General features: G+C 46.5%; 1 protein-coding gene across 1 annotated transcript in view; it reads right to left on the bottom strand.

Annotated features, from left to right (window-relative positions):
- The window catches only part of LOC128841320 (uncharacterized), a 176,858-nt gene extending 164,600 nt beyond the window's left edge, over window positions 1-12,258 (bottom strand). Inside the window, exon 1 of the mRNA XM_054036269.1 lies at window positions 12,065-12,258. Coding sequence (XP_053892244.1) covers window positions 12,065-12,228 — 164 coding nt within the window. The 5' untranslated portion in view covers window positions 12,229-12,258. The remainder of the gene's footprint in view (window positions 1-12,064) is intronic.
- Between the last annotated feature and the right edge of the window lie 3,151 nt (window positions 12,259-15,409).

The following is a 15,409-nucleotide window of genomic DNA, read 5'->3' as shown; positions in this document are numbered from 1 at the left end:
GTTGTGGAATGATGATGTCATTCCTGCTGTGTTCACATATCAAGGTTATCTAACAACATATAAGAATCACATCAATAAATGTAATGAATTTTCTATGGTTTCACACTCAAAGAAAAACACAGATTTGTGAGTGAAAGAGCTCGCTAGGGCGAAATGATGCAGAAGTCGTATAACACATAGCGTAACCTCCATCTTTTACTCAGCACTCTCACTTAATTCAGTGGAGGTATCTGCTTAGAGCCTGATGTCATGCTATGGCTCTAAGAGTTGGGTTTTGGTTAAGTCTCCTCCCACACCCGTTTTTCCTGGTGTCCCTCCATTGGCTGTCAGGAGTCACTCCTGATTTACACTGAACAGAGTGAGAGGTGTGTGATCTTCATTCTTTCATCTGTGTCCTACAGGATGGCATCGATGGCAAGGAATCTCAGGGAAATAGATCATGGTCCAGTGGACAAGTTCGCCCACGGGGAGTGAGTAGACCTGGGTGCTATTCCTGGCTCTGGGGCTGACGTGCTGTGTGGGGATCTGTTTACCCTTCATCCTTTGTCTATCTTGTCTATTTAGCTTGTCGGCTCTTCAGCCTAGAGCCAGTCTCTTGCTAAGTGTATATACACTGCTTAGCACAACCGGGCTTCAGTCTCCCCCAGGAGCTACTATGCTACTAACGAATCACATTTAAAACTAAAAGCTTTCATTGTTAATAACAGATCTATTCATGTTTAAACATTGTCAGAGCACAAGCCGATGCAGCACATATTTGGGGAAAAAGGCAGATACCAATCAACTCTAGAACCAAACCACAGCAATAAACAACCAAATCCTTGACCTCGGAGTGTCCTGGCCATTAGCACATAGCAAATGTCCTTACACCACTTTGGGCTAGGTTGTGACTTGGGCCTCATGTCCATGCTGGGGAATAAGAACATCCCTTATACCTTGATGTGGGCTATCTGGATCTTGGTTGCTCACATGCGCACCATCTTTCTGCTTACTTGGTTGGGCTGGGACTGCATGGAGCCAGGGCTCCCCCACCCCCAATGCACTGGACAACAGAGCTGGGCTAGCACCATGGGTTGTGTAATTGCTTGTTGGACTCAATTCCTCTCCTCTGAGAGCCACTGGGAAAAGGGGAGGTGCTAAAAGAACAGGAGGACTTGTGGCACCTTAGAGACTAACAAATGTATTTGAGCATAAGCTTTTGTGGGCTATAACCCACTTCATCGGTGACTCAAAAGGCTATCTCTGCAGCACAGCACCTCCTGGGGCTACTCCTGGGAGGGGGGTTCAGATTCCATGGAGCTCCTTGACCCTAGCATCTCATAGTAAGAAAAAGTTTATTTTGGAGGGTAGAATTCAGTTCCCATGCGTCCTAGCAAATGTGTTCGAAAACTGCAATTTTCCTTTCTTGGCTATGGCACCCTGACACCAACCCCACATATGAACCCACATGAATAAGGCTATGTGACTGGTTGGATCACAGAAACCCCCTTGGGAGCTGCCACCTGATGTGCAAAGACTACCCCTGCTCCTGTTTTCCCTGCCAGCTCAGGACTCCAGCACCCTGTCTTGCTGAGCCAGACACTCCTGTTTGGCTCCAGACACAGATCCAGGGTCTGAATCACTTGTCCCAAAGCTGCAGGTTTACCTGAAAACAGCTCGCAGTAGCGTGCTTGTCTTTAGCACTCAGATGCCCAACTCCCAATGGGGTCTAAACCCAGATAAATCTGTTTTACCCTGTATAAAGCTTATGCAGGGCAAACTCATAAATTGTTCGCCCTCTATAACACTGATAGAGTGATATGCACAGTTGTTTGCTCCCCCAGGTATTAATACATACTCTGAGTTAATTACTAAGTAAAAAGTGATTTTATTAAATACAGACAGTAGGATTTAAGTGGTTCCAAGTAGTAACAGACAGAACAAAGTAAGTCACCAAACAAAATAAAATAAAATGCGCAAATCTATGCCTAATCAAACCAAATACAGATAATCTCACCCTCAGAGATGCTTCAGTAAGTTTTTTCTCAGACTGGACACCTTCCAGGCCTGGGCACAATTCTTTCCCCTGGTACAGCTCTTGTTGCAGCTCAGGTGATAGTTAGGGGATTCTTCATGATGGCTCCTCCCTCTCTCTGTTCTCTTCCCCCCTTTATATATCTTTTGCATAAGGCGGGAACTCTTTGTCTCTCTGGGTTTCCACCCTCCCCCCACTGGAAAAGCACCAGGTTAAAGATGGATTCCAGTTCAGGTGACATGATCACATGTCACTGCAAGACTTCATTACTCACTTGCCAGCACACACATATACAGGAAGACTCACAGGTAAATACAGCCATCTGCAGACAATGGGAGTCATCAAGATTCCAAACCATCATTAATGGTCCACACTTTACATAATTACAATAGGCCCTCAGAGTTACATTTTATATTTCTAGTTTTAGATACAAGAGTGGTACATTTATACAAATCAGATGATCATACTCAGTAGATTATAAGCTTTGTAATGATACCTTACAAGAGACCTTTTGCATGAAGCATATCCCAGTTACGTTACACTCACTTATTACCAAGTATCAGGGGGTAGCCGTGTTAGTCTGTATCTACAAAAACAACAAGGAGTCTGGTGGCACCTTAAAGACTAACAGATTTATTTGGGCATAAGCTTTCGTGAGTAAAAACCTCACTTCTTCGGATGCATCCGAAGAAGTGAGGTTTTTACTCACGAAAGCTTATGCTCACTTATTACCGTATTTTCTCTAAAACTATCTCAGTTACATTATATTGACTTATTATCAAGTTTTTATAAAACCATATAGATGCACAACGTCACAGGCTAATCCTGTTGTTCATTCTCCCCCACCTCCCAAAGTTATTGACTATTTATGTAGCCTCTCCCCAGAGGCAAAGCATGGCTCTTCCAAGTGCTCATGATAGTTCCATTTGTTTTCTTGCCAATTTTTCTATTTTTTGTGGTTGTTCTTTTTGAAACCTACAAATACCGTGTTTCCAATCAACGTGGATTGTGTGGGGCTTTTTGGTTGGGTGGTTTTTTTGCTTATTTTCTACTCAAGTCAGCGCTTGGAGAATTTCCAAATGGCTTGAATGATTAATGTGGTGCCACTGACTTGTTTTGTGTTTCGATAAAGAAATGCACAATTCATGTTTTCTGAAGAGCCCACTTAGGTGTCGCTGATTGACCATGCAATGTAAGTTTTAAATTATTCTTTGTGTGCACAAAACATACTGTGAAAAGAAGCATTTCCACAAAAATGAACAACGTATTCAAGGTTAGCAGTGCAGACAAAAAAATCTGCTCTCAGGGAACTCTTTATTAGACGATAATCATTACAAAGCCAGGTCTTAATATCCTGCATTCATTGAAAAGAGCAGATTTGTTCTGTTGCTTACTATGATTTATTTAGATATTCTACCTCTCAGGGACACATACTCAGGGTCTCTCGAGACTGAAGGACGGCTGCTACTATTTCGATAGTCTACATTCAGCTCGAATAGCAAAACAGGTTTCTCAGCTTGCCTCCATTATCAAGTTCTGGTCATTCCCTTTAGAGAAAGATCAAGAGCCTGTAGAAAGGGAGAAAAAGTAGGGCCGTCCTCTCTTTCTCAATGATTGATCTCCAGAACATCATTAGCAACAGGTAACAGATAGCTACCCGTATTGCGGTGTTCATTGATTTGGGTATATCTTTGAGTATCAAACAAAAGAAAGCAATGGCAATCGTCTTGAAAAATAATGTTATTTTAGGGATGTTTGCAAACAACACAAAGATGTGGTTTACTAAAGGACTCTTGTGAGCATGGGAAACCATTCTTTGGGGCCAAATTCTCTGATGATGTAAGCAGATCATCTACTTGGGCAGCAGATTTAAAACAAATAAAAAGAAGTTCTTCTTCACACAGCGCACAGTCAACTTGTGGAACTCCTTGCCTGAGGAGGTTGTGAAGGCTAGGACTATAACAGGGTTTAAAAAAGAAATGGATAAATTCATGGAGGTTAAGTCCATTAATGGCTATTAGCCAGGATGGGTAAGGAAAGGTGTCCCTAGCCTCTGTTTGTCAGAGGGTGGAGATGGATGGCAGGAGAGAGATCACTTGATCATTACCTGTTAGGTTCACTCTCTCTGCGGCACCTGGCATTGGCCACTCACAGCAGACAGGACACTGGGCTGGATGGACCTTTGGTCTGACCCAGTATGGCCGTTCTTATGAGGTAGCTCTATTGGCTATAGTAGAGTTGTGCCCCCTTCTACCAACTTAGAATTTGGCTCTTTAAAAATAGGCCTCCAACATTTTAATCATTCCTTCTAAAGTTTGATAGCCTTTAATTAACATTTAGTTATGAAAGGTTTTAATAATTGTTCATGTTTAAGCACGTTAGAATAAAACATTCCACTGCAATCTTATCATTCTGTAACTGTGAAAAAAAGTGTCTTCTAATTTAGCTTTATGTCAGCTAAGTGATGTTGTATCAAAAAATCCCTGTTACACATATTCTATTGCTATTTTATACCTAAATTTTAAAAAAGAATTATTTTTAAAAGTTTTACACTCAGTGTTATTATTCAAAATGTTTTGCTGCAGAAAGGAAGCCCATCGTTAGCTGCAGTAGGAAGTTGTTCCGGGAAAGGAAATGACTCTCAGAATGTGACCTCAGAATATTCAGCCTTCCACTCTAATGCTAAGAGCAGAGTTGTCTAGGGCAACTCTGGGGCAGGAGAGCTGGGTTCTAATTTGGCTGTGCCACTGCAGTGCGACCTTGGCAAGACACTATTAATTTGAGTGAGGTCAGGAATAGAACTGAGTGAATCATTAATTATTTGGTTCGGTGGCCACCCTGAAAATCAGGACAAAATATTAATTCCTTTGAACCAAAACTGACTTTGGTTTTTTGTTTGTTTGTTTGTTTTTGCTGAAATGAACAACTGAAAAAAATTCATTAGGGTCAAACAAAATGTTTCAAAAGCTGATTTGATTTGACATTTTAGAAATGAAATGTCAATTGAAGAAGACATTGCTGATGTTTTTGTTTGTTTGTTTTTCAGCCAAATTTGAAAACAGTGTTGGTGCCCTGAAAAATGCATTTTTCGGTGAATTTACTATTGGCCAAAAAAAAAAAAAAAAAATGTCACCCAGCTCCAGTCAGGAAGAATCCCGTAATACTTAATGCTTTAGCTATTCCTATGCCACCTGCAAAAAGAAGGGGTTCCAGTAGCATAGAAACCCAAGAAACAGACCATTCGCATGTGGCCGGTTTCTCCATTATGAGTACATGCACATAGCCAATAGATCAGGGAGCAGGGATTAAGAATCAAATTGTGAGACCTGTTAGACCCCTTAATTACCTGAGCACAAGGCTCCAAGAATTTCTACTGCACAGCAGACTAGTAGGTAACAGTTCCTTTCAAATTCTAGCTCCTATTTTATAGACTGCTAGTTAAACTGGCCAGCTCTGTTAAAATGTTCTTATTGTTTTGGTTTTTAAAGATAGACTTAAAATCAAGGGTGGATCAACTCTCTCCGCACTGAAGAGCAATTGCTCATGACCTGAATGAGCTTTTGCCACCTCCACCAATGTTTGCTGGCAATGTAAATTCCATCTCAGCCTGCCGAAATTTACATAGAGGGATTAGAAATGTCAAGGGGTTTCAGGACAAGAGCTTACTTAGACTTGTGGAGTGTTTGACTAAGAGACAGACTGGAGTTTCTGACTTGAATTCATGCATTTAAAAGAATGTGATGTCAATTAGCAACACTCTGCTGGGATATACAGTAGCAGCGAGGCAGAGATTGGGGAATCTGCTTGCCTCTCGGTTCTTGTATTGTCTCTCATCAGCACAATACCCTAGCCCTAAAGGTGAGCCAGCGACTATATTGAGCCTGTGTTGGTAACCAGCTGGGTTTAAATTTTGACTGAAGCCTTCTTTTGACACTCACTCAGAGCGGGAGAGATTCACCCTGCGTGTAGTGACAAATTGCAATGTTGTCTTCCAAACTGCAATTCCATTGACTTCAATGGGGCTTCAGGGATGTAAACTGCACAATATTTAGCCCAGGAAGATTTATTTTCCATAGTGTCGTCCCTGCCAGTTTGCAGGCGTCAGAGATTCAGCACCCACAGAAGGCAGCACAGAGACTGAGACTACCCACCAGACGGCCTGCCTTGGCTTCAGAGATGCACAGATTGCAAGGGCAGAAAGCACCACTGTGATCAGTTAGTCTGACCTTCCCCCAGATAATCCCTTTGGAACTACAGCATATCTTGTACAAACATCCCACCCTTGATTCTCAAATGGCCAGTGATCGTTTTTTAATCACAATGTCATGCGGTACCAGGTCAAACACCGTACAGCAGTCTAAATATGTTACAACAAAGCTGTGACCTTTGTCAATCAAACCTGTCATCGGATCAAAAAAAGATATCAAGTTAGTTTGAGGGGATCTATGTGGATTGGCATTAATTATATTACCCTCCTTTAATACTTTATCAGCGGTGTCTCATATTAGCTGCTCCTTATCTTGTGTGCTGAAGGAACATACCCAGCCTTGGGGGGCTGGGCCAGGATCTTGACTGACATGCTGGGGTGACCAACGGCAGGCCCCACAGAGCCTACACGGGGCTGGCCCTGGGGAGCAGAGAGGGAGCGACCATGTGAGAAGAGCGAGAGCTGGAGGAGGAGGAGGCTGGTGGTTGCTCTCCACAGCAGCAGCAGCAAGAGAAGCCCCTTTTCAACTCTCCCGGTCAGCGACCAGCTCGGCGCCAGCGACTCCATGCCAGAGCGTCTGACCCCAAGAAGCTGCAGCAACTGAGAGAGCTCAAAACCAGCAGAAGCCATTGTCCCCCTGCCCCTTGAACTGGGAGCCAGGGATCCCTTCCGCCAGGACATAAGCGTTGCCAGCTCTACATCCGGAGCTCCAGCCTCCCTGCCCTGGAGCAGGGATGGGGGGTTGTTTTCTTGTACAGATTCCGCTGTGGGCTTCAGTTGTTGCAGACTGGTTGGGGGCCTCGTTTAGTGACCATCCCTGACACCTTTGCTGTCCCCCCCCCCCTTTTAGTTTACCCCTTCCCTGTCCGGGGATTAAACTGTCCGTTATTTCTATGTGGCCGTCGAGTCTCTGTGCTAGTTAAACAATATCCTAGAGGTCGTAGGGCTCTTGGTCCTTGCACAGCTGCCCACTAGCAACTCAGGGCCCACTAGTTTTAAGGGCGGAGGCACAAGAGATTCCACCACTTTTGAGGATGAGGGGGTGATGACAGGGACACTTGGGACGCATCTCGCATGCATCTCCGTTACATCCATTGGAAGGCGTAGGAAGCGTACCTGCTGGTTGTCATGACTGTGAATTGGTGCCAAATCATAGGCAGCAGATCTAACAGGTGAGGGGAGGAGATAGGAGCATGGGTGGAGGCCGCGTGGGGGACGAGGGTAGAGGAAAGGAGGGATACAGGGAGCGGTAGGGGCTTCACAGAGGGAAGGAGAGGAGGAACGCAGCAAGCAGTGGCAGTGGGGGCCGAATGAAGAGGGAGATGAGGTCTGGGGTGGAATATGGGTGGGGCTACAGGCAGAAGAGGTGGGGCTACGAGCAGAAGAGGCGGGACAGGGAGCTAGTCTCCCCAGGGACGCTTCGCCTATGCGCCACATTACACTGCTTGCTCACGTTTGGGGCTTGTTTTTACAATGGCTCTTAAACAAGCTGATGGAAGCACTTTCATACCACACCACAACAATGCCAGCTCCCTCCTTGCGGAGCTCAGGCTCACTGATGTTCAGTCACTACCAGCTCAGCGAAGGCTTTCTTGAAAAGAAAACAACTGTTCCAAGAACATCTCTGAACTCAGTGGTATTTTCATCAATCCACTGTGTCATCTTTCCCTCTGCATTCCTCAGGAGACAATGATAGCCTGCTGGGACATTATGCATAGATTGCTAACTTGCTGTGTATACACCAACGCATAGAATGGGCTTTTGTAATTTAAATAACAAACTCTGGGATTGATGATACAAACAAACTCGGTCAGTCATGCAGTTTCAGCATCAATAAACAAAAATCTGTGAGTGTGACTTGGGTGTGGGGGGGACATGTGTTGTTATTAAAGATTTCAAGTATGTTCTATCATCTGATTCCATCGTAATTATTGCACAATATTTTTTGCCATTGTCCCAATGCTAATGAACTACAAACACAGAGAGGCTGGCTTGTACCCTGGTCTTACTGGCCTGAGCAGGGAAGGCAAACCTCCTTATCACAGCTGCTCAGCAGCGCAACACCTAACCGCATCTGTCGCAGAAGGCGTCCCCCTACACTCAAGATATTCCTCTCGACAAGTGAGTGGAATGAGGGGGTGGGATTGCGTAGACCACCCCTCGCTCAGAGCTCTGCTTAAAAGCACCACTGCCCCGCAGAGTACAGAAATGTGTAAGGAGCCAGTTATACTCTGAAGGGGTGTAACCGTGCCACGAGATGTATCCATGACACAGTTGTATCACAGATTGGGGTAAATCAGCGCCTCTCCAGTAGAGTGATTGGATCTATGCCCATTTACATCAGTTGTGAATCTGTTCCTAAGGCTCCAAGATCAGGAACACAACCCTGCAATCAGACTCTGCTCCCTGCACCGAGCCCCACAAGAGACGAGTGTTTTTACCACCATGTTGGTGGATCTGCTCTGAGCAGGAATAGACACTATACAGACACCAGGGGCTGCCTGGAGCCAACTCTATACTACCCCTCATATCACTGTAGCAATGGGAAGTGTTTCAGAAAAAAGGCCAGCATACCCCCAGCCCGCAAGCTTCCTCTGTATGGTACAGGCATTCCCCCTAGCGGAGAATGGGCTCCGTGCGGTGTGGGTGTGTGCACGTTGACTGCTGCTGTTGAGTTATAAGGATCTTTTTGAGTGTAATAAGAAATAAACGAGTTATGCTGGACACTCTGATGGGAGATTGCTGGTATTGTTTACATAAGGATGCCACCGATAATAAAAACAGCATTACATCTATGAACATTATTCTAAATATCTTTTCAAATGAAATCGGCCTCCCTAATCGGGCATGTCTCATTTGCATGGCAAGAACAGCATTTTGTAGGGAAAAAAGGCAATAAATACATTTTGTGTTTGAAAAGAAACAAAAGCTCTGACGAGGCCTTTAATCATCAAATCTTGAGCATTTCCAAGTCTAATGTATTATGATTATGCAACAACTAATTAAATTAGTACTGACAGCTTTCAAAGGGGAGCTGACTTAAGATACAATCGATACTAATTTTCTGGGTTGGTGTGCCCGAGACAAAGTAAAAGCAAGTGAATTCCATCCAGGAGTGAATGAAAGCACAAGGCCACCCACACGTGACATAGGATGTCTCTTAAGACTAACTGGTAAACGAATTGTCAGTTTAGTTGACTGGCCTGTGACCTGATACTGAATAGTTGTGAGTAATAAAATGAGTGAAAAAACCTTTCTGGCTTAACACAGTACCAGAAATATTTATTGGTAAAGGCTAATGACAGGTACTGTGCAGCTGATCGGCAGCTACGGACTTATTTTTCACTCTTCTGGCAATAAATTGAGCTTTCATTGTTTGGGCAGATGAAAGGCGCCACGCATCGGCTGGCAGGCGCAGAAGGACTGAATGACCAGTGGCGGGATGAATTGTATCGACGTGTGAGAAATTACAACCCAGGCGGCAGGTGGCAGCCCATCCAGGTCTATCACTGTCCAGTGGCCCAGGGCAAGGTAGGAGCTGGGTTGGGGCAGGAGGTGAGGATTGCTGGCAGGTGGAGCTAAATGCCTCAGTCCCAGAAGGTGGGAGCCAAGGTGATGAAGGGGAGACTCTCAGTGGAAGGGGGAAAGGGGCTATCTGAGGTGATGGAGGGGAAGGGGCATCCCGGGGAAGAGGGGGATGCTGAGGCGATGCGGGGGAAGGTGAGTTCCAGGGACGGGGGGATGTTGAGGGGAAGGGAAGTCCCAGTGGAAGGGGGGGGATCTGAGATGATGGGAGAAAGGGGCTATCTGAGGTGATGGAGAGGAAGGAGCATCCCAGGGAAGAGGGGATGCTGAGGTGATGGGGGGGACTCCCAGTGGAAGGGGGGATCTGAGGTTATGGAGGGGAAGGTGAGTTCCAGGGACTGGTGGGATGTTGAGGTGATATGGAGGGGAAGGGAAGTCCCAGTGGAAGGGGGGATCTGAGATGATGGGGAAAGGGGCTATCTGAGGTGATGGAGGGGAAGGGGCATCCCGGGAAAGAGGGGGATGCTGAGGTGATGTGGGGGGGACTCCCAGTGGAAGGGGGGAATCTGAGGTTATGGAGGGGAAGGTGAGTTCCAGGGACGGGGGGGATGTTGAGGTGATATGGAGGGGAAGGGAAGTCCCAGTGGAAGGGGGGATCTGAGATGATGGGGAAAGGGGCTATCTGAGGTGATAGAGGGGAAGGGGAGTCCCAGGAGAAGGGCAGATCTTGAGGCTCCACATCTGGCAGCTTCAGGACCAGAAGGGCTTGGGGCACGGTGAAGGGAGGGCCCTGCCTGCACATGAACAGGTGCATTATGTGCCAGAGGAGGGATAGCTCAGTGGTTTGAGCATTGGCCTGCTAAACCCAGGGTTGTGAGCTCAGTCCTTGAGGGGGCCATTTAGGGATCTGGGGCAAAAATCTGTCTGGGGAGTGGTCTTGCTTTGAGCAGACTAGATACCTCCTAAGGTCCCTTCCAACCCTGAGATTCTATGGTTCTATGCTGTGGTGGACTCCTGAGAGTGGTGAGGGCCAGCAGGCTAGATTGGGAAGCTGGGCCCAGCCCCACGGGAGAGGAGCCAGTGCTGTGGGTAAGTGTGGGGTGGACTCTGCCACCCAAGGAACAGTTTCCCCAGCTGCCTATGCCTAACAATACTCTGCAGCATTTTTCGTGATGATTTGGGGTTGCTAGGCAGCGGATGGGTCCGAATCTGACCCTCCTGGTGACAAGTGTAAAACAGCCGTTGACTTCAACATGGCTGTAGCAGAGACACCCCAGGTTTTCTTGGAGTAGCTCCCCTGCGTAAAGCGTCACACCTTCATCAAATGGTAGGCCCTGGGCTAGAGCTCAAACACGGCACCTGCTCTGTATGACTCGGGACCCTTTTCCCTCCGGCTGCTGGACTTTTTTTCTTTCAAACCATTGATGTAGTGACTGCGGGCCAAGCCTTTCTCCATGCGGCCTTAGGCTGACCGGCCGAAGGGAAGACGCCGATGGAACAACACCAAGCAGCGCTGTTTGGTTATTCAGAAGGAAGGTTGTGGCCGGGATTGAATCGCATTCTCGCATCCTCTCATCACTGCATAACTATTAGGTTTGCGCTGCAAAAGGCGAGCTGTGCTGCCTCGCTGCCCCTTTTGCTTTGCTTTACGTCCCTGCTTCAGAGCAGCGCGAAGCACAAATACGGACAGGAGGAGGCCCCGGGCCAGCTTAGGAGAGTGCAGAGCCAGAGCTGAAAAAAGTATTTCTTGGTTTTTAATTGCCTTTTAATGCTGGCCCATGCCCTTTTTTAAATTCAAATTCAAATTATGGAGATATCCCATCTCCTAGAACTGGAAGGGACCTTGAAAGGTCATCGAGTCCAGCCCCCTGCCTTCACTAGCAGGACCAAGTACTGATTTTGCCCCCGATTCCCAAGTGGCCCCCTCAAGGATTGAACTCACAACCCTGGGTTTAGCAGGCCAATGCTCAAACCACTGAGCTATCCCTCCCCCCTTAGTTCAGTGAGAGCTCTCGCTGCATATTCCATTGTCAGGCGTAAAAGAAAGGAAAACGAAAGCTGTTTTCTCCCAACGCTTTGTTCGTGGTCACATTACATCCTTGCAAAGTTTCCTAATCGATTCATTTGTGCATGAAAGGACAGGAGAGAGTGTCCTTCCCCGAAGGGCCCCTCCTGGTATGAGCAGCGGGGCTCGAAAATGATCATTAAAAGAAAACTCTCCCCAGGACTTGCGAGGCCTCCAGGGTTATATGCATTTTTTAAAAACAGCTGGTTCTCCCCCCACCCCCCTTCCCAGAGTTTTGAGGCTGAGCACTTACGGAGACTCTGCAGCCTTTGTGCAACCAAGTCCCGGGGCTTTGGGGAAGCACCAGCCATCCCAGGTGGCGTTTGTGGAGCAAGTCCACTTCTTCTCCCCCTTCCCCTCTGACTTGTGCTTCTGATGGGAAGCGGAACTGTCAGATGGCATCAGCAGAGCAGACATGGGGGGCCCAGAGGAGGCTATCACCTTTAACAGCTGGTAAAGTCCATTCTGTGTACAGCACCTTCTCTCTCCCCGCTTGGCGCAAAATGACAAACCGAGCCTATGCAAACAAAGAAACCGGTGTCAGGAACGTCCCGGAGCCAGCCTGGATCCCTGCATATTTTATCTTATAATCCACTGCATTAATATTTAACCACCACTTCAAACAGGTGGACATTTGAGGGCCATTGAGCACTGTGAATTCTCCCAATGCATCACAATTACCAAAACACCTGTGCTAAATAACTTTGCGCAGTGCCACTGTGAAAATTCACAGAGTGCTCAATAGCCCTTGAAATTTCTCATTCCTAGCTTGTGGTGCAGTGGTTGAGCACTCACACATCATGCTGCAGCGTATAAAGATGCTGGTTCGAGACCTCTTAAAGCCACTTTACCCTCTACCAGGAAATGATGCAGTCCCTGCGCTTTTCAACCTGCACATGCTTTGTTTCTGCAATTATAGTCACTGACCTTTTGTGACGGTGCCCCAACAGCATCCCAATGCAACAGGGCAAGGGGCTCACTGGGATCTCTTTCAGCTGGCCTGACCTATTCCGTGTACCCCAACGCACTAATGCCATAACCTGCCTCTAAAAGGTGGAATGTAAGATATCCGTAAAAACCTAATAACATGCCTATCATTAATATTATTGCATGGTGTCTGCAGGGAGGACAATTTCAAAATTACAAACCTATTGGGAATTATGTTATTAAAGTATGTCTGCCAGGCAGGGCTGAAGGTCTGCCACCTTGAAGGTACTTCCAGGGTACATGAAGAGACAATGGGAGTGCAATTTATGGGAGTGAAAGGTAAACAAAACCATCAAGCAAACAAGGGAAGGAGAGAACTCAGCAGCATGGCGGGGGGGAGGAGAGTGCAGGAATCAATTTGCATTTTAACAAACACATGTAGGTGAAGAAGCCAGCAGACTCCACGTCACCTTCATGACAGCTTGAATGAACTTTACTTTGGGGAATAACCTTTCAAAGAATCCATTTCAGAGGTTCCCCGCCTATAAAAGACAGGAGCAAAGAACCCCACGTGATTTTTCACCCCAGAAGACAAAGCCACTGGGCACTTTGGATTTTGGGGGAGATCCTGACCACAGGGGGGGCCAGCCATCTTGCTGGAAGGCCGTGTGGTAAAAATCTTTCCTTGAAGCAGGACTGTCGTTTTGTTAAGTTACAGCCTCAAGAAAGCGTTTTTCCCTTTTATTCACTTGCAACCATTTCTAACTCTATCCTTAATACCTGAAGTCACTTTTAACCCTAATCTTCTTTTGTTAATAAACAAACCCAGCGCTGGGTTTGAACTGAAATGGTTGTTAATGCTAGTTAAAGTGATAGGTGGTGCATTTTGTCTCTTGAAAGGAGCAAACAAACATTATTATTGCTCTGAATGGTGCAGGAAAGGAGTAGACATTGCAGAGCACAGGGCTTGGGGAAAATTGGGGGTGTTAGGCTCACCTTGCCAGGTGTAACCAAAAAGCTGGTGGATACCAGAAAGTGGCTGGGAGTTAATGAGGAGGCTGCTGGAGTCAGAGTTGCTAGTCCACATCCGCGTAGCATATAGACCACATGCTTAGATGCTGGCTGGGAGCATCCAGACAAGGGACCTGCAGCAGCAGAGCATTTTAAGGCACCCAAGTGAAAGGGCAGGTGCTGACACCACCCCTCAGTGGCCTGGATTGCACCTGGAATGTGACAGTGACAAAACCCCAAAGGGGGAAAACAGCCCTGCTTTGGAGTTCATTACTCTGACCCAGCCTATCACCATCAAGTCATTTGTTCTTGGTACCCACCCACGTCTCCTCTAGCTAGCTGGGGCAGGGACCCCCAATCCTCTTTGTCCGGTGCTAGTTGATCATAACATTAAATGACCCCGGACCATCTTGGAACTGGAGCAGGATTTAGGGGTCACGGTGGATCAACTGAACACGCGTTCCCAGTGCGATGCAGTAGGTAAGACCAAACACAGTCCTTGGATAGCTAAGCAGGGGAATAGCTGAGGAGAAACAGGGGGTTATTACCACTGTCAAAGGTTGTAGTGAGTCCCTTAGTGTCCACACTTTAAAAAGGATGGTGACAACTTGGAAAGGGTTCAGAATAGAGCTACAAAAATGACGTTAGGTCCAGAAAAACTGCCTTACAGTGAGAGGCTAAAGAACCTTTATCTGCCTCGTTTATCCAAGAGACGGTTAAGAGGTGACTTGATCATGGTCTATAAATACCAACATGGAAAGACGACTGATCACGGGCTCTTTAATCGAGCAAACAAAAGGCATAATGAGATCAAAGGGCTAGAAGCTGACGCTAGAGAGTCAAAATAAAGATGCAATTTCCCCCCCAAACTATGAGGGTGATTAACCATTGGAAGACTTGCCTAGAGATGTGGTGAGCCTCTGTGATATAATTTTTTAAAACCAGGATTGGAAGGTTACGATATACTCGAGCTCTCGAGCTCAAACAGATGTTATTTGGCTTGATACGGGAATCACTGGGCCAGGTTGTATGGGCTTTGTTATGCAAGACGTCAGACTGCATGGTCAGAATGATCCCTTCTGGCCTTGACATCAGTGAAAAATTGACAGGGAAAACATCTAATTCTAGTGCTGTTAAATAAAAGCAAAGGGTGTGGGGGAAACCACACATTAAAAAATGGATATCCATGCATCTTGTTAGCCCCATGTATAGTCCTATTGGGTGGGCACAAAGCCATGACACTACCACGCCGATATCCCAGTCTGCTGCATAGGTAGGGGGGGAAAGGCTGCCCCCAGAAGGGGTGAAGCTCTGTGTGTCCCCACTCATATCATGGGCTATTTGCACAAAATCGTGCATTGTGCTGAGCTGTGTTGTGCAGGGGGCACACTGATTTTGGAAGGATGCGTACAACCCCACTGTTCATGAACCACTGTCACGGAAACATCATTAGGAAGCTCCAGAGGTGAGGTGAAACTTGACATTTGTTTGTGAAGAAGAATTCAGAAATGGCGGCCATGCAGTGTATAAAGGCCTGCTGGTTTCCAGCTCTATTCATTTCATTTTTCGAGGATTATTTGTAGCAATTTTTTAGTTGTATGTCTCCATCCATAACTCAGGGGGTTTTGGGTGTGTGTGTGGGTGTTATATTTACTGCAAC

The sequence above is a fragment of the Malaclemys terrapin genome, chromosome 7 (genome assembly GCF_027887155.1).
Source record: "Malaclemys terrapin pileata isolate rMalTer1 chromosome 7, rMalTer1.hap1, whole genome shotgun sequence".
Lineage (NCBI taxonomy): Eukaryota > Metazoa > Chordata > Testudines > Emydidae > Malaclemys > Malaclemys terrapin.
The sequence above is the reverse complement of the archived record's forward strand: the minus strand, read 5'-3'. Positions and strand labels throughout refer to the sequence as shown.